At 38.1% G+C, this 14966-nt stretch overlaps 6 protein-coding genes across 6 annotated transcripts; all 6 read left to right on the top strand.

The window, feature by feature from the left end:
* Positions 1-48: 48 nt before the first annotated feature.
* On the top strand, positions 49-678 carry TM35_000182060 (uncharacterized protein; the record flags this gene model as incomplete). The annotated part of the gene is made up of 1 exon (XM_029026519.1): positions 49-678. One exon carries the CDS (start codon positions 49-51, stop codon positions 676-678), a length of 630 nt encoding a protein of 209 aa, XP_028882215.1.
* A 752-nt stretch (positions 679-1430) lies between these two features.
* TM35_000182050 (uncharacterized protein) lies at positions 1431-3761 on the top strand (the record flags this gene model as incomplete). The annotated part of the gene is made up of 1 exon (XM_029026518.1): positions 1431-3761. One exon carries the CDS (start codon positions 1431-1433, stop codon positions 3759-3761), a length of 2331 nt encoding a protein of 776 aa, XP_028882214.1.
* Positions 3762-4089: 328 nt separating this feature from the next.
* Positions 4090-5229, top strand: TM35_000182040 (putative nucleotide sugar transporter; the record flags this gene model as incomplete). Its single annotated transcript, XM_029026517.1, has 1 exon — positions 4090-5229. One exon carries the CDS (start codon positions 4090-4092, stop codon positions 5227-5229), a length of 1140 nt encoding a protein of 379 aa, XP_028882213.1.
* Positions 5230-6048: 819 nt separating this feature from the next.
* TM35_000182030 (uncharacterized protein) lies at positions 6049-8550 on the top strand (the record flags this gene model as incomplete). Its single annotated transcript, XM_029026516.1, has 1 exon — positions 6049-8550. One exon carries the CDS (start codon positions 6049-6051, stop codon positions 8548-8550), a length of 2502 nt encoding a protein of 833 aa, XP_028882212.1.
* Positions 8551-9263: 713 nt separating this feature from the next.
* On the top strand, positions 9264-10460 carry TM35_000182020 (uncharacterized protein; the record flags this gene model as incomplete). The annotated part of the gene is made up of 1 exon (XM_029026515.1): positions 9264-10460. One exon carries the CDS (start codon positions 9264-9266, stop codon positions 10458-10460), a length of 1197 nt encoding a protein of 398 aa, XP_028882211.1.
* Positions 10461-11168: 708 nt separating this feature from the next.
* On the top strand, positions 11169-14231 carry TM35_000182010 (putative RAB GDP dissociation inhibitor alpha; the record flags this gene model as incomplete). Its single annotated transcript, XM_029026514.1, has 1 exon — positions 11169-14231. The coding sequence occupies one exon, from the start codon at positions 11169-11171 to the stop codon at positions 14229-14231; it is 3063 nt and encodes a 1020-aa protein (XP_028882210.1).
* Between the last annotated feature and the right edge of the window lie 735 nt (positions 14232-14966).

Genomic DNA, 14966 nt, shown 5'->3' with positions numbered 1-14966 from the left:
TGTGTGTGTGTGTGTGGATCAGCTACACAAAAAAGGGAGTGGTGTGAAATGCACTCTGTGTCTACGCAGGAGAGTAGTGAACCCAATGTTCCTTCTGTTGTGAATGCTGACGATGTGATGAGTGATGAGGCGACGCGTAGTTACATTGCAATGGCCGTGCCGCTCTTGCATGTACTGCAGCAGCAGAACACATCGCAGGCAGCGGCAGTGGCGCGGCAAATTGTGGAGCGTTGGGGATTAAAGGCGGGGCCAGCAGTGGAATTAGTGAAACTGCTGGAAACGATGGAGAGCGAAAGGGGGAATGAAGAAGAAGAAGAAGAGGAAGATGAAGATGATGATAATAATGATAATGATGAAGAGGAGGAAGAGGAAGACGGAAGTAGTACAGATGATGAGGAAGAGGAGGAGGAAGAAGAAAACAGTAGCGGTGGTGGTGGGAAGGAATCTGCGAATGGGGGAAATGTACTGGAGACTCTGCGACAGATCATTGAACAACTGCCGCCTGCAGCCAAAGGAAGAGAAGGAACCTCCACTTCAATGTTAACAACAACAACAACAGTAAAAGATATTGGAGATTTGGAAAATGAAACAGACGAAGAAAAGCGTATCTTTGATGGAATTGCAGGGGCCGTGGAGCGTGAGATGAAACGTTTGGCAGTCGTACGGAAACATCGGTAAAAGTGTGAGAAAAAGGAATAGAAGAAGAAGAAAAAAGAAAAAGAAGAGGTGTTAAGATACGGAGAGTACCGTAATAACCCCCACACTGTTTTGTGGTCTGTTATCAGATAGTGGGTATGGCCCTGATTTAACTTGTTGCTATTACTTATTTCTAATGTTTCATGTAAACTATATAACCCTCTTTCTCCCTCTTTGTTTTTTTCTGTATTCTTTCTGCAGTGGCTATTGCCGTCATTAGCAAATGTGAGGGAGTAGAGGAAAACAATATTAATGCGATATACTCTCTAGAGTAGATATTCTCAAACCATTAATGGTTTTCTTTTTTTTTCTTTCTTTCTTTCTTTCTTTGTATATAAATATTTACAGTTTGCCTATCCAGTCTTTTTTTTTGTTTGTTTGTTCGTTCCGCTATAGATTATTTTTTTATTATTAGTTTTGTTTTGTTTTTTTTTTTCTTTTTGGTTCTTACGTTGATGAATAACGGGAATTTCATTTTTGTTTTTATTTTCTTTTCCTTTTTTGTTTTTAGGAGTAAGGGCGGTGGAGTGGAGAGATTAAGCATAGAAGGAACTATTCAGAAAACCGTTAATCGCTCCTCTCTGTGGGCTTCCACACACATATACAGAGAGAGAGAGAGAGAGAGAGAGAGAGAGAGAGAGCTGTGGGAAGCAGAAGAAGGCCATTGCCCACTACAAGTATAGACAGATAGATTGATTCTCAACCTTTTGGAAAAAGTTAAAAAGAGAAAAGAAATGCGACGATGGTTGTTTGGGCGGAACCCTTCCTTTAATACCATTGCATTTACGATGTCCCAGTTAAGAAGAAAAACGTTAACAACAACAACAACAACAACAACAACAACAAGAAAGACATCTTCTTCCTCTCCTTCTTCTTCTTCTTCTTCTTCCTATTCATCAGCTGCAGTATCAGCAACACGACAAACGACTATAAATATCCCACACATTTCTGCACAACGTCGTATTCGTGAAATAATGGTTCGACAAGTATTACTATCATCCCAGCCACTGACAATAACTGCGTTAGTGGATCTTGTCTATCGGGAATACATGGGAACAAAAGATTTGTGTGGAAACTCCAAACCATCCCATCAACCTAATACTTCAGATACGACAATAGCAGTATCTAATCATATTGTCTATTTACATGACTTTTTACTTTCTACGGCGAAAAAAGAGGAAAGAGAAGATAATGTTAATCATGCAAATTCTCATGAAGAGAAACATTATGCCTCTCAAGTGGAGGGAACTGTACGTCTTATATTGGCATTAGACTCCCAGTTCCGTGTATCTCCTGCCGGATATGTGTGTTATCCTAATTTACCATCCTTGTTGGTTTCTACAAGTAATTTGGATCATAATGAAACCTGGGTGCGTACCACAAGAAGATTAGTTCATATAGAAGAAGCCAAACACTCTGCAGATGTGAATAGTGCCGTCAACAAGAAGAAGGGAAATGTAACTTCACGTTGGAGTTACATGTTAAGTTTATGGTATTTGTTAGACTCCGTCATGGATTCCGATAATGCCTTCTTTCTTGGTAAAGAAACCAATAGAAGAAATATATCCACAAATGTAGTAGGAAATGAGAGGGATATATCTCTTTCTCAACATCTTGTTGAGCTTTGGGTAAATACTTTCGATGCTCGTGATATTCCCGTATTACTTCGCAGTGATAAAACTTCTTCTTCTTCTAATGTGAGTTCAACACGAACAGATACAAAATTTCATACACCACTGGAATTACATGCATGTGATGAGGGAAATGACTATTTACGACGCTGGTGTACAGAGGCAAAGGAAGGATATGTGGGTACCGCATTATTAGGAGCCCCACTACTAACACAATCCACCTCTACACTTCTACAAGTTGTGAATGAACAACTTGGTTATCTCTTTACGGTTATTATTGCCACACCCATCACAATAGCACAATTGGCAGCTCTTCTACAATGGTCAAGTCTTCCCTTTGCTGCCCATTATCGTTCCCTGTTGCATTTTCTTCTTATCTATACCGGCAATCCCGCTGTTGTTCGCATGGAGAAACATGAGATGCGGCGTCGGGAAACACAACGACGATGGGTTGAATTATTACGTGCCAAACGTATACGTAGTAGTAATGATGATCCTCATAATTATAATTATAATTCTGGACGCCCTAGATCCTCACGTACACATGGAATGGATCGTCGTTCACGCACTGGCCGGTACGCCTCACGGGAATGTGTGGAAGAGGAAATCAATATAAAAGAAACATCATCCAACATCACTGTTGTTGGTAGTGGTAGTAGTGATGTTAATAATAATAATAATAATAATAATAATAATAATAGTCTTCACAATACATCGGATGAAGTGAAGGGAACCACAAGGGAAGTGTCGGCTGAACAATATGGATGGTGGTGGCAATCAAGTGATGGATCTAGTGTAAATCCCAAGATAACAAATGTGTGTCGGTGTATATTTATGCAACCGAATGAAATGAAACCACTGGATGTGAATAATCGTACACCTTCAGAAATTATGGAGGATTTTGATGAAACAGAGAATAAGAAGAAGAAGAGAGAAGAAGAAGAAGAAGGGAAAAAGAATACGGCAAATAATATTGTCGTTTTCTGTGCGGCACCGTATGTGTTTGAACGTCGTATTTGTCGAATTATGCGTTCCTGGTGGGCCTTTGAAGGGCAATATACAATGAATACGAAAACACATGCTGTTTCTTCTACTACTTCTACTAATACTAATACTACTAATACTGTAGATACTGTGGATAGTCTTTCTAATGCTGGTGTTGGTGAAAAGACGATTGTTATTACGATACGACGTCTTTGTCAGTTGTGTTTGTGGGAACACGAGTATGGGAGTCCAGCAGCGAGTAAAATGATGCTACACTATTTGAAAGTAGTGACAAGAGGAGATAATGTTGTGCAATTAATTCCACCTTCTTCTTCTTCTTTGAAAGGTGAAGATGATGCGGGGAATTGGTTGGTGTTGCTACGAAATGCCCGTGAAGAGGGGAATTCTGCAAAGACATTAGGAGGCGGTAATATTGTGAATCCCCTTTAAATGTGTGTCTGTTGTTGTTTGTGTTGTTTGTGTGAACAGAGTGAGTTTTTTTTTTTTTTTTGGCTATGGGTGGTCTCTTTTCTTCTTTTCTCTCTCTATATATATGTGTGTGTGTATCATTACCTCCTTCCGTACGATTTATAGTGTGTTGTATTATATACTACTCGTTGGAGAGACTTGAATTTCGTTGTGGTTGTGGTTGTTGTTCTTTTTCGTTTTCTTTTTTTATCCTTTTTTTCTTTCTTTGAATTTCTCTCTCTCTCTCTCTCTCTCTCTATATATATATATATATATATATATATATTCTCCAAAGCTGCTGTGTAGTTCTATGAGTTTATTATACACGACCCATGTACCCATTGAGGTGCATGAGTTGGATGGAAAGAAGAATGAAGATCCACAAGAGGAAGTCGTAGCCATCACACCAACCGGCACTCCACCAGCATCAGCAACAGCAGGGGCATTAACACCTGTAGAAAATTCACAAAGTTTTGGTATTTCACTTAGTTTAATTCTATCCAGTATGTACATTGGTACAAGTATTGCTCTCTTTCTTACAATACGTTATAGTAAAAAACTAGAAAGAGAGGGTTTTCTCTCGTATAATAGTACTGGAATTGTAATGGCTATTGAGATTACGAAGATTATGGTTTCTGTAGCATTAAAATATGCAGAAGATGGAGATTTTCTTTTTTATAGTGTTACCTTTGGTAGAGAAAGGCGTGAACTTTGGCGAATGAGTATGGTATATGTGATACCAGCTTTACTCTATGCATTATATAATAATCTTACATACATTAATTTACATTACTTTGATCCTGGAACAGTTCAGATGTTTATGCAAACACGTGTTCTCTTTACTGGATTTCTCTTTGCCACTGTTCTTCAACGGGCACTCTCTTTACGGCAGTGGATATCACTTGGTATTCTCACAATAGGACTTATTGTAAAGTATATTTCACCTACATTAATGATGTTAATGAATGTACGTGTGTTAGCGATACTTTTACAAGCGTTTTTTTCATCTCTTGCTGGTGTATATAATGAACTTGCTCTTAAACGTGAGGCTTATCTTAGTATTCATCAACAAAATTTCTTTATGTATTTATATGGTATCTTATTTAATCTTCTTCTTGGTCTTTTGGTGGCTCCTCAGGAATATATGCAATTACACTTACTTTATCATCCACATATTATTTTTATTCCTATTATTTTCATGGGTGCTTTAAATGGATTAACAGCGGCATTTATTTTAAAGTTTATTAATGTAATAGTAAAAGCCTTTGCTTCTGCAGTAGAGGTGGTGTTAATGGCTGTTGTGGCTTCTCTTGTGTTGGATGAATCCTTTACACAGCAGGACTTTGTAGCGGCGGTGTTTGTGATGGTGTCTGTCTATCTCTACTACACCAAAGGATGTGGAAGTGAGAGAGTAGAGAAGCAGAAGAGGAAAATAAGACGTATGGTGTAAAATAAATAAATAAATAAATAAAAGAGAATAATAATAATAATTTGTGAGAAGTATACTCTGCGAAGAGAGAGAGAGAGAGAGAGAGAGAGAGAAGGTTTGTTGTTGTGATATTGATATCTGAAGCGTTTTTTTTTTTCCTAGTTTTAACTCCGTTATTGTTGAGAAGGAGATCTCCTGTTTGTTTTTTATTATTATTATTATTATTATTATTATTATTATTATTATTATTATTCTCGTTGATTTGCTACTGCTGGAAAGAGAGAGGAAAAAGAAAGAGGAAGATGTTGTCTCCTTCTTCTTTTTTTTTTCTCTTTGAGGGATTTTTTTATTCTACATGTTCTATTTCCTCTTTTCCATTTTTTTTTTTTTTTATCCTCTCTTACCGTTTCTCCACACTAGCGTGGTACTGATTCCCACGCTTAGAAATATACCGGTAAAGAGAGAGAGAAATAGAGAGCAAGAAACACATATACATACATACAAATATATATATATTTATATATTTATGCATATATAAACATAAATATTTACATTTATATGGTTGGTTGCTGGTAGAATTATATCTCTCTCTCTGTGTGTATATGTGTTGTATTGTATTTGCGGAGCTGATGTGTGAGGGTAACCACAAGTTTTTATTTCAATTCATCCTTTTTTTTTTTCTTTCTTTCTTTCATCTCTTTTAATTAATATCTATTATATTCTTGTTATGGTTGTTGTTTTTTCCCCTCTCTGTACTTATGTGGATGTTTTCTATTTTCTTTCTTTTTCTTTTTCTTTGTTTATATATATATATATATAATATGTTGATAGAGGGCATATATGCAGTCGCCGGGTATACGCCGCATACGTTCAGAGTCTGCAGATCCCCGCCGCACGAGAAGTACTAGTGCTGTTGCTATCCCATCCGATACATTACCAAGCCCGCCATTCACTCACAATCAACAGAGGACGAGTAGTAACAGTAATCCTCATAGTGACAACAAAAACCATACTAATAATAATATTAATAATAATAATAATAATAATAATAATAATAATAATAATAAACCTAATAGTCATGATCATTATTTCCAGAATGGCAGAAGGTTCGTTTCCTCTTTACCTTCTACACAACAACAACAACGATGGGCATATGATGTGGATGAGACCACTAGTCTAGATAGACACCGGCATCTCTCCAGTATAGAGAAGGAACTCCAACAGTGGAGGGAAAAGACAAAGATCCTCGAACATGATGTTCTCTATCGTGAACAGGAATTACATCGGTGTAAGTCTGAACAAACAACAGCACGTCAACACTATGAACATGTGATACGGGAATTATTAGAAAAACAAAAACAACTCACAGCAGAACTACAAACATCTCAAGTAGAACTTAAACATCTTCGGGATGTGGTAGCGGCGAAGAGGACATCAACGGAGAGTGAAATACTGCAGATGCGAGAAGAACAGCAATTGAGAGAAACAAATCATAAACGTGAAATGGAAGTTGTATTAGAGAAACTTGCAAAGGCGGATGTGTACATTCAAACCCTCTCAGATGAGGCAGTGGCCTATCAAATGGAGATTGATCAACTACGTGCAGAGCTTAGTGGGAAGGAGAAGAATAAAAAGAAGAAAACAACAGAAGAAGAAGAAGAAGAAGAAGAGGGGGAATTGCAAAAGAATAAGAAGAAGAATAATATGTTGAAACATCAAATGCAAACACTTCAAGAGATGTTAGCGCAATTAACAAATACAGCATTAGTGTGTGCCGATAGTTGTGATGAGATGAGTCGCGAGTGTGAAGAATTGATTGATGTTGTGAAGGAAGAACAGGAACATCCCTTTATTGAGAGTGATGTTAAGAGTCCTGTATTAGAAGAAATGTCTACAAAGAGAAATGGTCCAACACGACCTCTCACGTTTATTTCATGTAAACCCACTGGAGCGGAATTAGAGCATCTCTTGCATGTAACTCTAACAAAACAACAGAAAAAGAAAAAAAGTAATTATGATATGAATGGTCTTCTTCAAAAAGAAGAAGAAAAAGAAATAGATAGTCATAATAATGATAATGATAGTGATAATAATAATAATAATGATCGTTTCATGGAAGTGACTATTCGAATTATTATACAATTACTTCAGGGAATACAGCAGGCCCTAAACGCGGCGAAAGATGATGTTCTTATTGCCGGCCGTGCCTACGCAGCCTTATGCCGTGCGGGCCGAACGCTTCAACATCAATACATGAATTTACAGTCGGTGTGTGCGGCGGAACGGGCGGAGTGTCTCTCTGCTCGCACATTCGCAGAAGAACAGTCAACAAATGCGCAGACGGCCCAACGGCGAGCTGCGGAATTGCAGTTGGCATTAGATGAGAGTGCCTCTATTATGGCGGAGGCGGCGGCACTCGCGGAGGAGCGAACGGCGCGGGTGGAGAAACTCCTGCGGGCCAACACTGCGTTGGAGGCGGCATTGCAGGAACAACAACAACAGCGGCGAGAGGGGGAAGTGGCCTGCCGTGCAGTGGAGGATAAACTACACGCATTGCAGGAGGAAATGCGAAGAGAACAGGGAGTCTATTACAATACAAATGAGGAACTCCACCGCACTCAACGAACCCTGCGGAGTGTGCAGAGTGAACGAGATGAGAAGGAAAAACAATTACGGGAAACAGAGCACCGACTGTTGTTATTGCAAGAGACATCTCGACAGAGTGAAGTGGATCGATTGTATCTACAGAAGCAGGTGGCGGCGTTAGAGTCTCAACTCACACACATTCAACAAGACAGACGTGGATTGCGAGAGGCGAAGGAACTGGGAGAGTGGGAATCACGACAATTAAGAGTGCAGATTGATCGAATGTGGCGAGATGGTGGAAACAGTATAAATAGTGTTGTTGGATTGACAAACTCCCCACAGTCTATACAATCAAAATCACAAGAAGAATTAAAGAGGGAATTACCATCATGTAGTGATAACAGAGAAATAGAAAGAATCACAACAAGAAGCCCTGCAAAGGCAACAATAACAATAACAACAAAAGAGGTTCCTGTTCTTCATCATCATGATGATGTTTTGAGTTCATCACCGCCCATGCAGACGGCAGATCCATCAATGGATAAAGTACAATGGTGGGAGGCAAAGTTAAAAGCTATTACATCTTCCCTGTCGGGATCTCAGCCACTCTCTCATACTCACTCAACTCCTCTTGGAGGTGAAAAAGAACTAGAGAAGAAGCTAGACTCTCTCTTTACAGAAAAGGGTGTCTCTCTTGTATATAGTACCCCAACTACCTCAATAAATACGAACAGAGCGAATAATGCCGCTTCGTAAAGAGAAAAAAAAAAAAAAGAGAGGATTATCGCATCTTTTATTTAGTGTCTTTGTGTGTTTGTGTTGCTTCTCTGTATTTTTTCTTTAGTTTTTTTTTTTTATTTTCTTTCTTACTGTATGTGTGAGTTTTTGAGAGAGGAAGAAAGAGAGCAAGCGTTTCCCTATATATATTTTTTTATTTGTATTTTGCTGTACCATGCATCTGGCTCTCTCCTCTTATTATTATTATTATTATTATTATTATTATTATTATTATTATTATTATTATTATTATTATTATTATGTCATCTATCGCACGCATACATACATACATACATACATACATACAAGCACAGAATGCTTCTAGTGATGTCTTTGTTTGCTTTACTCTCCCATTTGTATTTTCAAAGTGGAACATATTAGCGATCTTCTTTATTTGTTTATTTTTTCTTTTTTTCATTCCTCTATAATTACAGTTGCCGTTTTATTCTCCTATTACTACTCTCCCCTTCTTTTTTTTTTTTCTTTTTTCTTACTATGATATCACTATTTGTGATTTCTCTTTCTTCTTGTTGTTATTCTCCTTGTTATTTAAAAGGTACAAGAATTTGAATCCCATATAGACATAGCGTATACACATATACACAGAGACATATTTATACATACATATATACATATATATATATATATATATATATATATATATAATAGAGAGAGAAGAAAGAAGAGAGTAAATGGGAAGTGATCACCCACCCACACTTTTATCAGATACACCAGAACTTAACAGTCAGACATTGTGTTTCTCTGAACGAGTACCGCAGCCATGGTCGCTGCTCGCCCATCATCATCGAGCCGTACGTCGTGATCACTCTGAGAAGAAAACACAGAAATTATCATCTTTTACATTAGACTCGAGAGCCGTTGCTGCAGTAGCAGCGGTGGGAAGAGAAGAAGGAGACTCCGTAATGGGGATAGCCACAACAGATAGGAACACCAGTAGTGCTAGTAGTGGTGGTAATAATAATAATAATAATAATAATAATAATAATCCGGCTGGAGAAATCATGTTGTCAAGTAGTTCCCCTGATATTGTGAGTCTTAACAAAGAGGAAGAGGGAAAAGAAGAAGAAGAAGATACAGTTCATTCTCCTCTTGTTTCAACTGTATCTTTTGTTTGGGGAACTCCATTAGGGTCATCATGTTCTGCCGTTGTGCCATCGGATTGCTCGCATAGTTTAGGCAATATGGATAAGAGAATTGTTAGTTCATCACAAGAGGCTCTATCGTCTGTACATGTGGAGTTAAGTGATGTTTACATGGGAATTACACAAATATTTCAAAATATACGGGCCTTACATTTATCACGGTGTCCTTTGTGTGCTCCGGCAAAGGCTCCCAATTGGTGGACAACCTTTAAAAGAGATCGGCGATATCGTGAGGAACAGAGCCACATTAGTTCTTCTTCTTCTTCTTGTATGGAAAAGCATGCGGGTAATGAGAGAAAACGAACCTGTTGGAAAGACGAAGCGTATACGCATGAGGCATCAACGTCTCTAGTCTCATCATCATCCTTTTGGACGGAGAGTGAAGAGGAGGAGGAGGAAAATAATAATAATAATAATAATAATAATAATAATAATAATAATAATAATAATAAGAATGATGGTCGTTACCATAATAGTGGTTATCATTGTCTATCACACGGTGAATATCAAGAAGAAAAGAAAAAGAAGAAGAACGAAAAAGAAATGTTGAAACTATTGCGAACAGAGACGAATAAGTTCCTTCAGCATGTTTATAGTCGTAGACGTTATCTTGCCGCAACTCGACCGTTGATGTATGAGGCCTGTCCAGAGATGCATGTACTCTGGCAGGAGTGTAGCTCTCTTGGTGGTATTGTTCTCCTGGAAACTCTTCTCTTGGGGTTGTAAAAGAGAGAGAGAGAAAAGAGAAAAGAAAAAAGAAAAATAATTTTGATCCGCGCCACAATTCTTGTTTCTTTTTTTTTTTCTTGTATTCTATTTTAATATTCTTTTCTTTTTTTTTTTCTCCCTATATTTTGGGTTTGTATGAGTGTTGGAAGGTGGGATATGAATAAGCTGCGGCGGTGTCACTTGTTTAAAAGAAGTCTTCTCTTTATCGTGGATATAATAGAGATATTGCCCTAAAGGTGTTTTCTATTTACATTGTTTCTTATTTTATTTGTGCTTCTTTTTTTTTATTATTATTATTTTATATTTCGGTTTAAATTACAGAATAAAAGGGTATCGCCTCACATTTTTTTTTTATTTTTCACTCTTTTTATTGTTTCTCTTTCTGTATAATGGTATTGGTATTGTGGAAGTTTGTTGTATTCATTTTATATTTTTTCTCTTTTTCTTTCTTTCTCTTGTACACTCAGCAAGGGAAAACAATCAAGTAAAAAACCCAACAGAAGCATCAGCGCAGGAAACGGTGAACAAATAAAAAGAAGTAAAAAAAAAAAAGAAAACATCGTGAAGTAGTAAATAGAGAGAATATATATATATATATATATATATAAGAAGGAGAAGAGTCTCTTTCTTTCTCTCTCTCTATTTCTATTTTAATTTCTATTTCTATCTATCTATCTTACTCAGTGTGTTAGATACGCGGCTATCATGTCATCTGATGATGAACAGGGCTTTGGGGATCTCTTCGCCTCTGCAGAGGAGACCGTGCCCGTCTACCCTATTGAGGAACTCCACGTGGATCGCATGCAATTGCAGTGTGAGGGAAGTACAAACCCGGGATTCACAACACATTTAGAAGCATTTGACCACCCCACACCGCAGGACCGCACAGATTTACCGTTAACTCCTCTTAAAGTATATTTCCGCAATAAACGTCATAGTCTTTGGGGACACAGATTATGGAATGCAGCGAAGTATATGGTTAAACGTATGGATACTCAAATGATTGATGTTCGTGGAAAGACAGTATTGGAACTTGGTGCTGGTCTTGGTGTACCCTCATTAGCCGCATTTCGTAATGGAGCCCGTTGTGTGGTTGTCACAGATTATCCAGATGAGGATTTACTTGAGATTCTTGAGATGAATGTAAAGGCGAATTGTACCCCAGACTTGCTGGATAACGATGCTTCTTCCTTTTTATTAAAAGAAGCAGAACGACGTAAGGCGATGTGGTCTACCGTAAATGATAAGAATAAGGATGATAATAACAATACAAAAGAAAGTCTACTGGATGAGGTGGAGCGGCAAAGGGCAACACAGACACATTGTGTAGTGGAACCTTTATTATGGGGTAAAGAGGAACATATACGAAAAGTATTATCCTACACGGGTGGTGCTGGTTTTGATATTGTGATATTATCTGATATTCTCTTTAATCACTTTTGTAATGATGATCTTGCTGATACATTAGCGCGAGTACTGCAGCGTAGTCGTAATTCCGCCGCCTACTGTGTCTTCTCCCACCATCGTGCACATAAACAAGTGGAGGATTTACAATTCTTTGATAAGTGTGTTGCTCGTGGTTTGCGATATGAACAATTAGATGAGGAATCATACCCAATGATGTTCCCAGATGACCGTGGACCAGAGGAGATTCGACAACCCGTGCGAGTTTATAAAATTATTCACTACTTTGATGCTGCCGGTGCGGCCTTTCCTCCTGGTGAAGATATCTTTGATGTTGTCCTGCACGGCACGGGTGTGGTGGAGTCGATGTTGTCTGCGGCTCTCGCACGGTGTGGGGTGCGGGTTTTACACTGCGATGGACAAGAAGACTACGGAGGTGTATTCAAGACGCTTAATATTAAACAAATGCGGGAGTATTTGGCAGTAAGAGGTGTGGAAGAAGAAGAAGAAGAAAAGGAGGAAAAGAGGGATATACACATAATGGTGGATCGTATGGATGAAATAGAGAGTCGTATACGTGGGAAATATTTATTAGATCTTCTCCCTACACATTATCTCTCTAATGGTGAAACTGTACAACAATTGATTAAATCGGATATGGCACGTCATTTGGAATTTTGTTGTGTTTCTGGATTTACCTTTTTAATGCCCTTATCCTCCAAACCAGATAATGATAATAATGGGTTTGGATTACAGAGTATTCCTCTCACCCGATCACAGGTGTTTGTAGATGATCGAATGAGTCTTATACAAAAAAGACGTTTAATGAAGTTTGTAAAGGATGTAGAAGCCACATTAGCAGAACAAACACATGCACGAACGGCAGAAACAGGAGATGATCCCTATTCCCAAGCCGCAGTGGAACATGCACGGGCAGTGGTAGAAGCCGCAGTGGCTCGATTTGCAGAAGAGGCAATGAAACATCCAGAGGAAACATTAAGTATGATGTTGGAGCGGAAGTATGGAATTGCAGAGGCCGCAGCGGATATAGTTACATTAATGCAGCAATTGGATATCACACCGCCGGATGTTGTGCGTTCAGTTTCATTGGTTCGACATGTACTCACATCTTGTGGGGCTTTTGGTGGGGAAACACCGTTTCTACAAGCCATGTATGGTGCTGCTGAGATTCCACAGAATATGTGTCGCATTGCAGCTGTGTGGAATGCGGTATTTGTACTTCGTCGTGGGCTTCATCGTGTGGTACCAAGTGGATATAAGCAGCATAATAATAATAATAATAATAATAATAATAATAATAATAATAATAATAATAATAATAATAAGAGTGATATGATTGAACAGGTTAATTATCCATGTGTGGAGCTAAGTAATCTTCAACGTATAAAGACCAAGGTAGTGGTACTTCCTCAGATCATCGCTAATCGCTTTACATCTCTGTCTTCCGATACGATGAATAATAAAGATAAGAATATTAACAATGGAGTGTGCTTCTCTCGTGTTATAATGATTGCAAGAAAACCATTAGTAACCTGGGCAGAGCTGCGTGCATCTGGGTGTATAAAGACAACAACAACAACGGAGAATGATAATAGTGAAGATATTAATGAAAAATCACCTCCGATTGTATTTGCCTTGTGTAGAGCGAAACCCGGTGCTGTCGTACACGTTCAGCAATTAAGTGCGGCATCAGAACAGGCACCTAATGATAATACTTCCGTTATTATTCATTTCACAGTAAATGAAGAGGAAATGACAGCAGTGGAATTGCGGGAATTCGTTAAGCAAAGATTTGTAAAACAACATGCAGAGTCTTCTACGGTGAAACCCCATTCATCTGGTGTAGGCATAGATGAAAGTGATGTGATCTTCTTTGCCTCCTTTGTTTTACGGGAACGAGAAGAGGCAGAACGTAGTCGTGTGGCCGCTAATAATAATAATAATAATAATAATAATAATAATAATAATAATAATAATAATAACGCCAATGTGAGTGAAACGTGTAGGGCTCATCCATACGCTGTGGAAGAGTACCGCAAACGTCAAGAACAACATCAAAGAGAACAAGAACACCTACTAGAGGAAGATAAAGAAAAAGACGGTTCGAGTAAAGATAATATTAATAATGATAATAAAGATAATGAAGATGAGGAGGATGAGGACTCTTGTGTAGTAGTGCCAGTGCCAACATTATTTCAGAATCTCATCGACGATGGCGCCTACGTGGAAGCCGCACGGAAGGCATTTTATACAATCATGTCGAAATTGCAAAAACCGCAAGAAGAAGGCAAATCCTACGAATTTCTTGAGAGACTGCCCCCAGTTAATGCTGAGAATGCATGAGAATAAAGGTGGAAATGGAACTCATTTTCTTTTAACATGATTAACGAAAATGATAGGTTCGTGTGGTTTATACTGAGTCTTTATTTATTTGTTTGTTTTCTTTCTTTCTCTTCCACAGAGAAAGATGATGTGAGGTCGATGTAAGACGTGTTATTTGAGGATCAATACGTATTTTGTGTTTACAGTAGTGTTATACCTATTATGGTTTTTATTCTTATTTACTCATTCTATACAAATCTCTCTCTTCTTTATTTATCTATTTATCTATTTCTCTCGCATCTCACTAGTAGTAGTACTACTTGTAGTAGTAGTAGTAGTAGTAGCAATAACAACAGGTGAGAAATGTTGTATGATCGGACTATTGCCAAAGTCCTGCTACCTCTCAGTACTGTACTGTACGCGTATTATATTATCTGGATTGCCGTAACTCCATTCATTGATCCATCACACTTTACACAACATTTATTTCCACGGCGTGAATACGGTTTGCTCATTGCCGCTGCTGTGATGAATATTGGACTGGGTCTCGCAATGACAGCAGCATCTGTGCATACTATTCGACAGACAGGTATGAGAAGAGAAGATATGAGGCGGCGCCCTTTCTGACATGGGAATAAATGAGTCTCTCTCTATCTCTCTCTCTCTCTATTTCTCTCTTTGCATTTCTACGAAAATGAAGAAGAAGAGAGGAAAGGAAAGATATATATATATATATATATATATATATATATATAT

The sequence above is a fragment of the Trypanosoma theileri genome (genome assembly GCF_002087225.1).
Source record: "Trypanosoma theileri isolate Edinburgh chromosome Unknown TM35_Tth_18_V1, whole genome shotgun sequence".
Lineage (NCBI taxonomy): Eukaryota > Euglenozoa > Kinetoplastea > Trypanosomatida > Trypanosomatidae > Trypanosoma > Trypanosoma theileri.
Note: the sequence above shows the minus strand (reverse complement) of the source record. Positions and strands in the feature narration are given on the sequence as shown.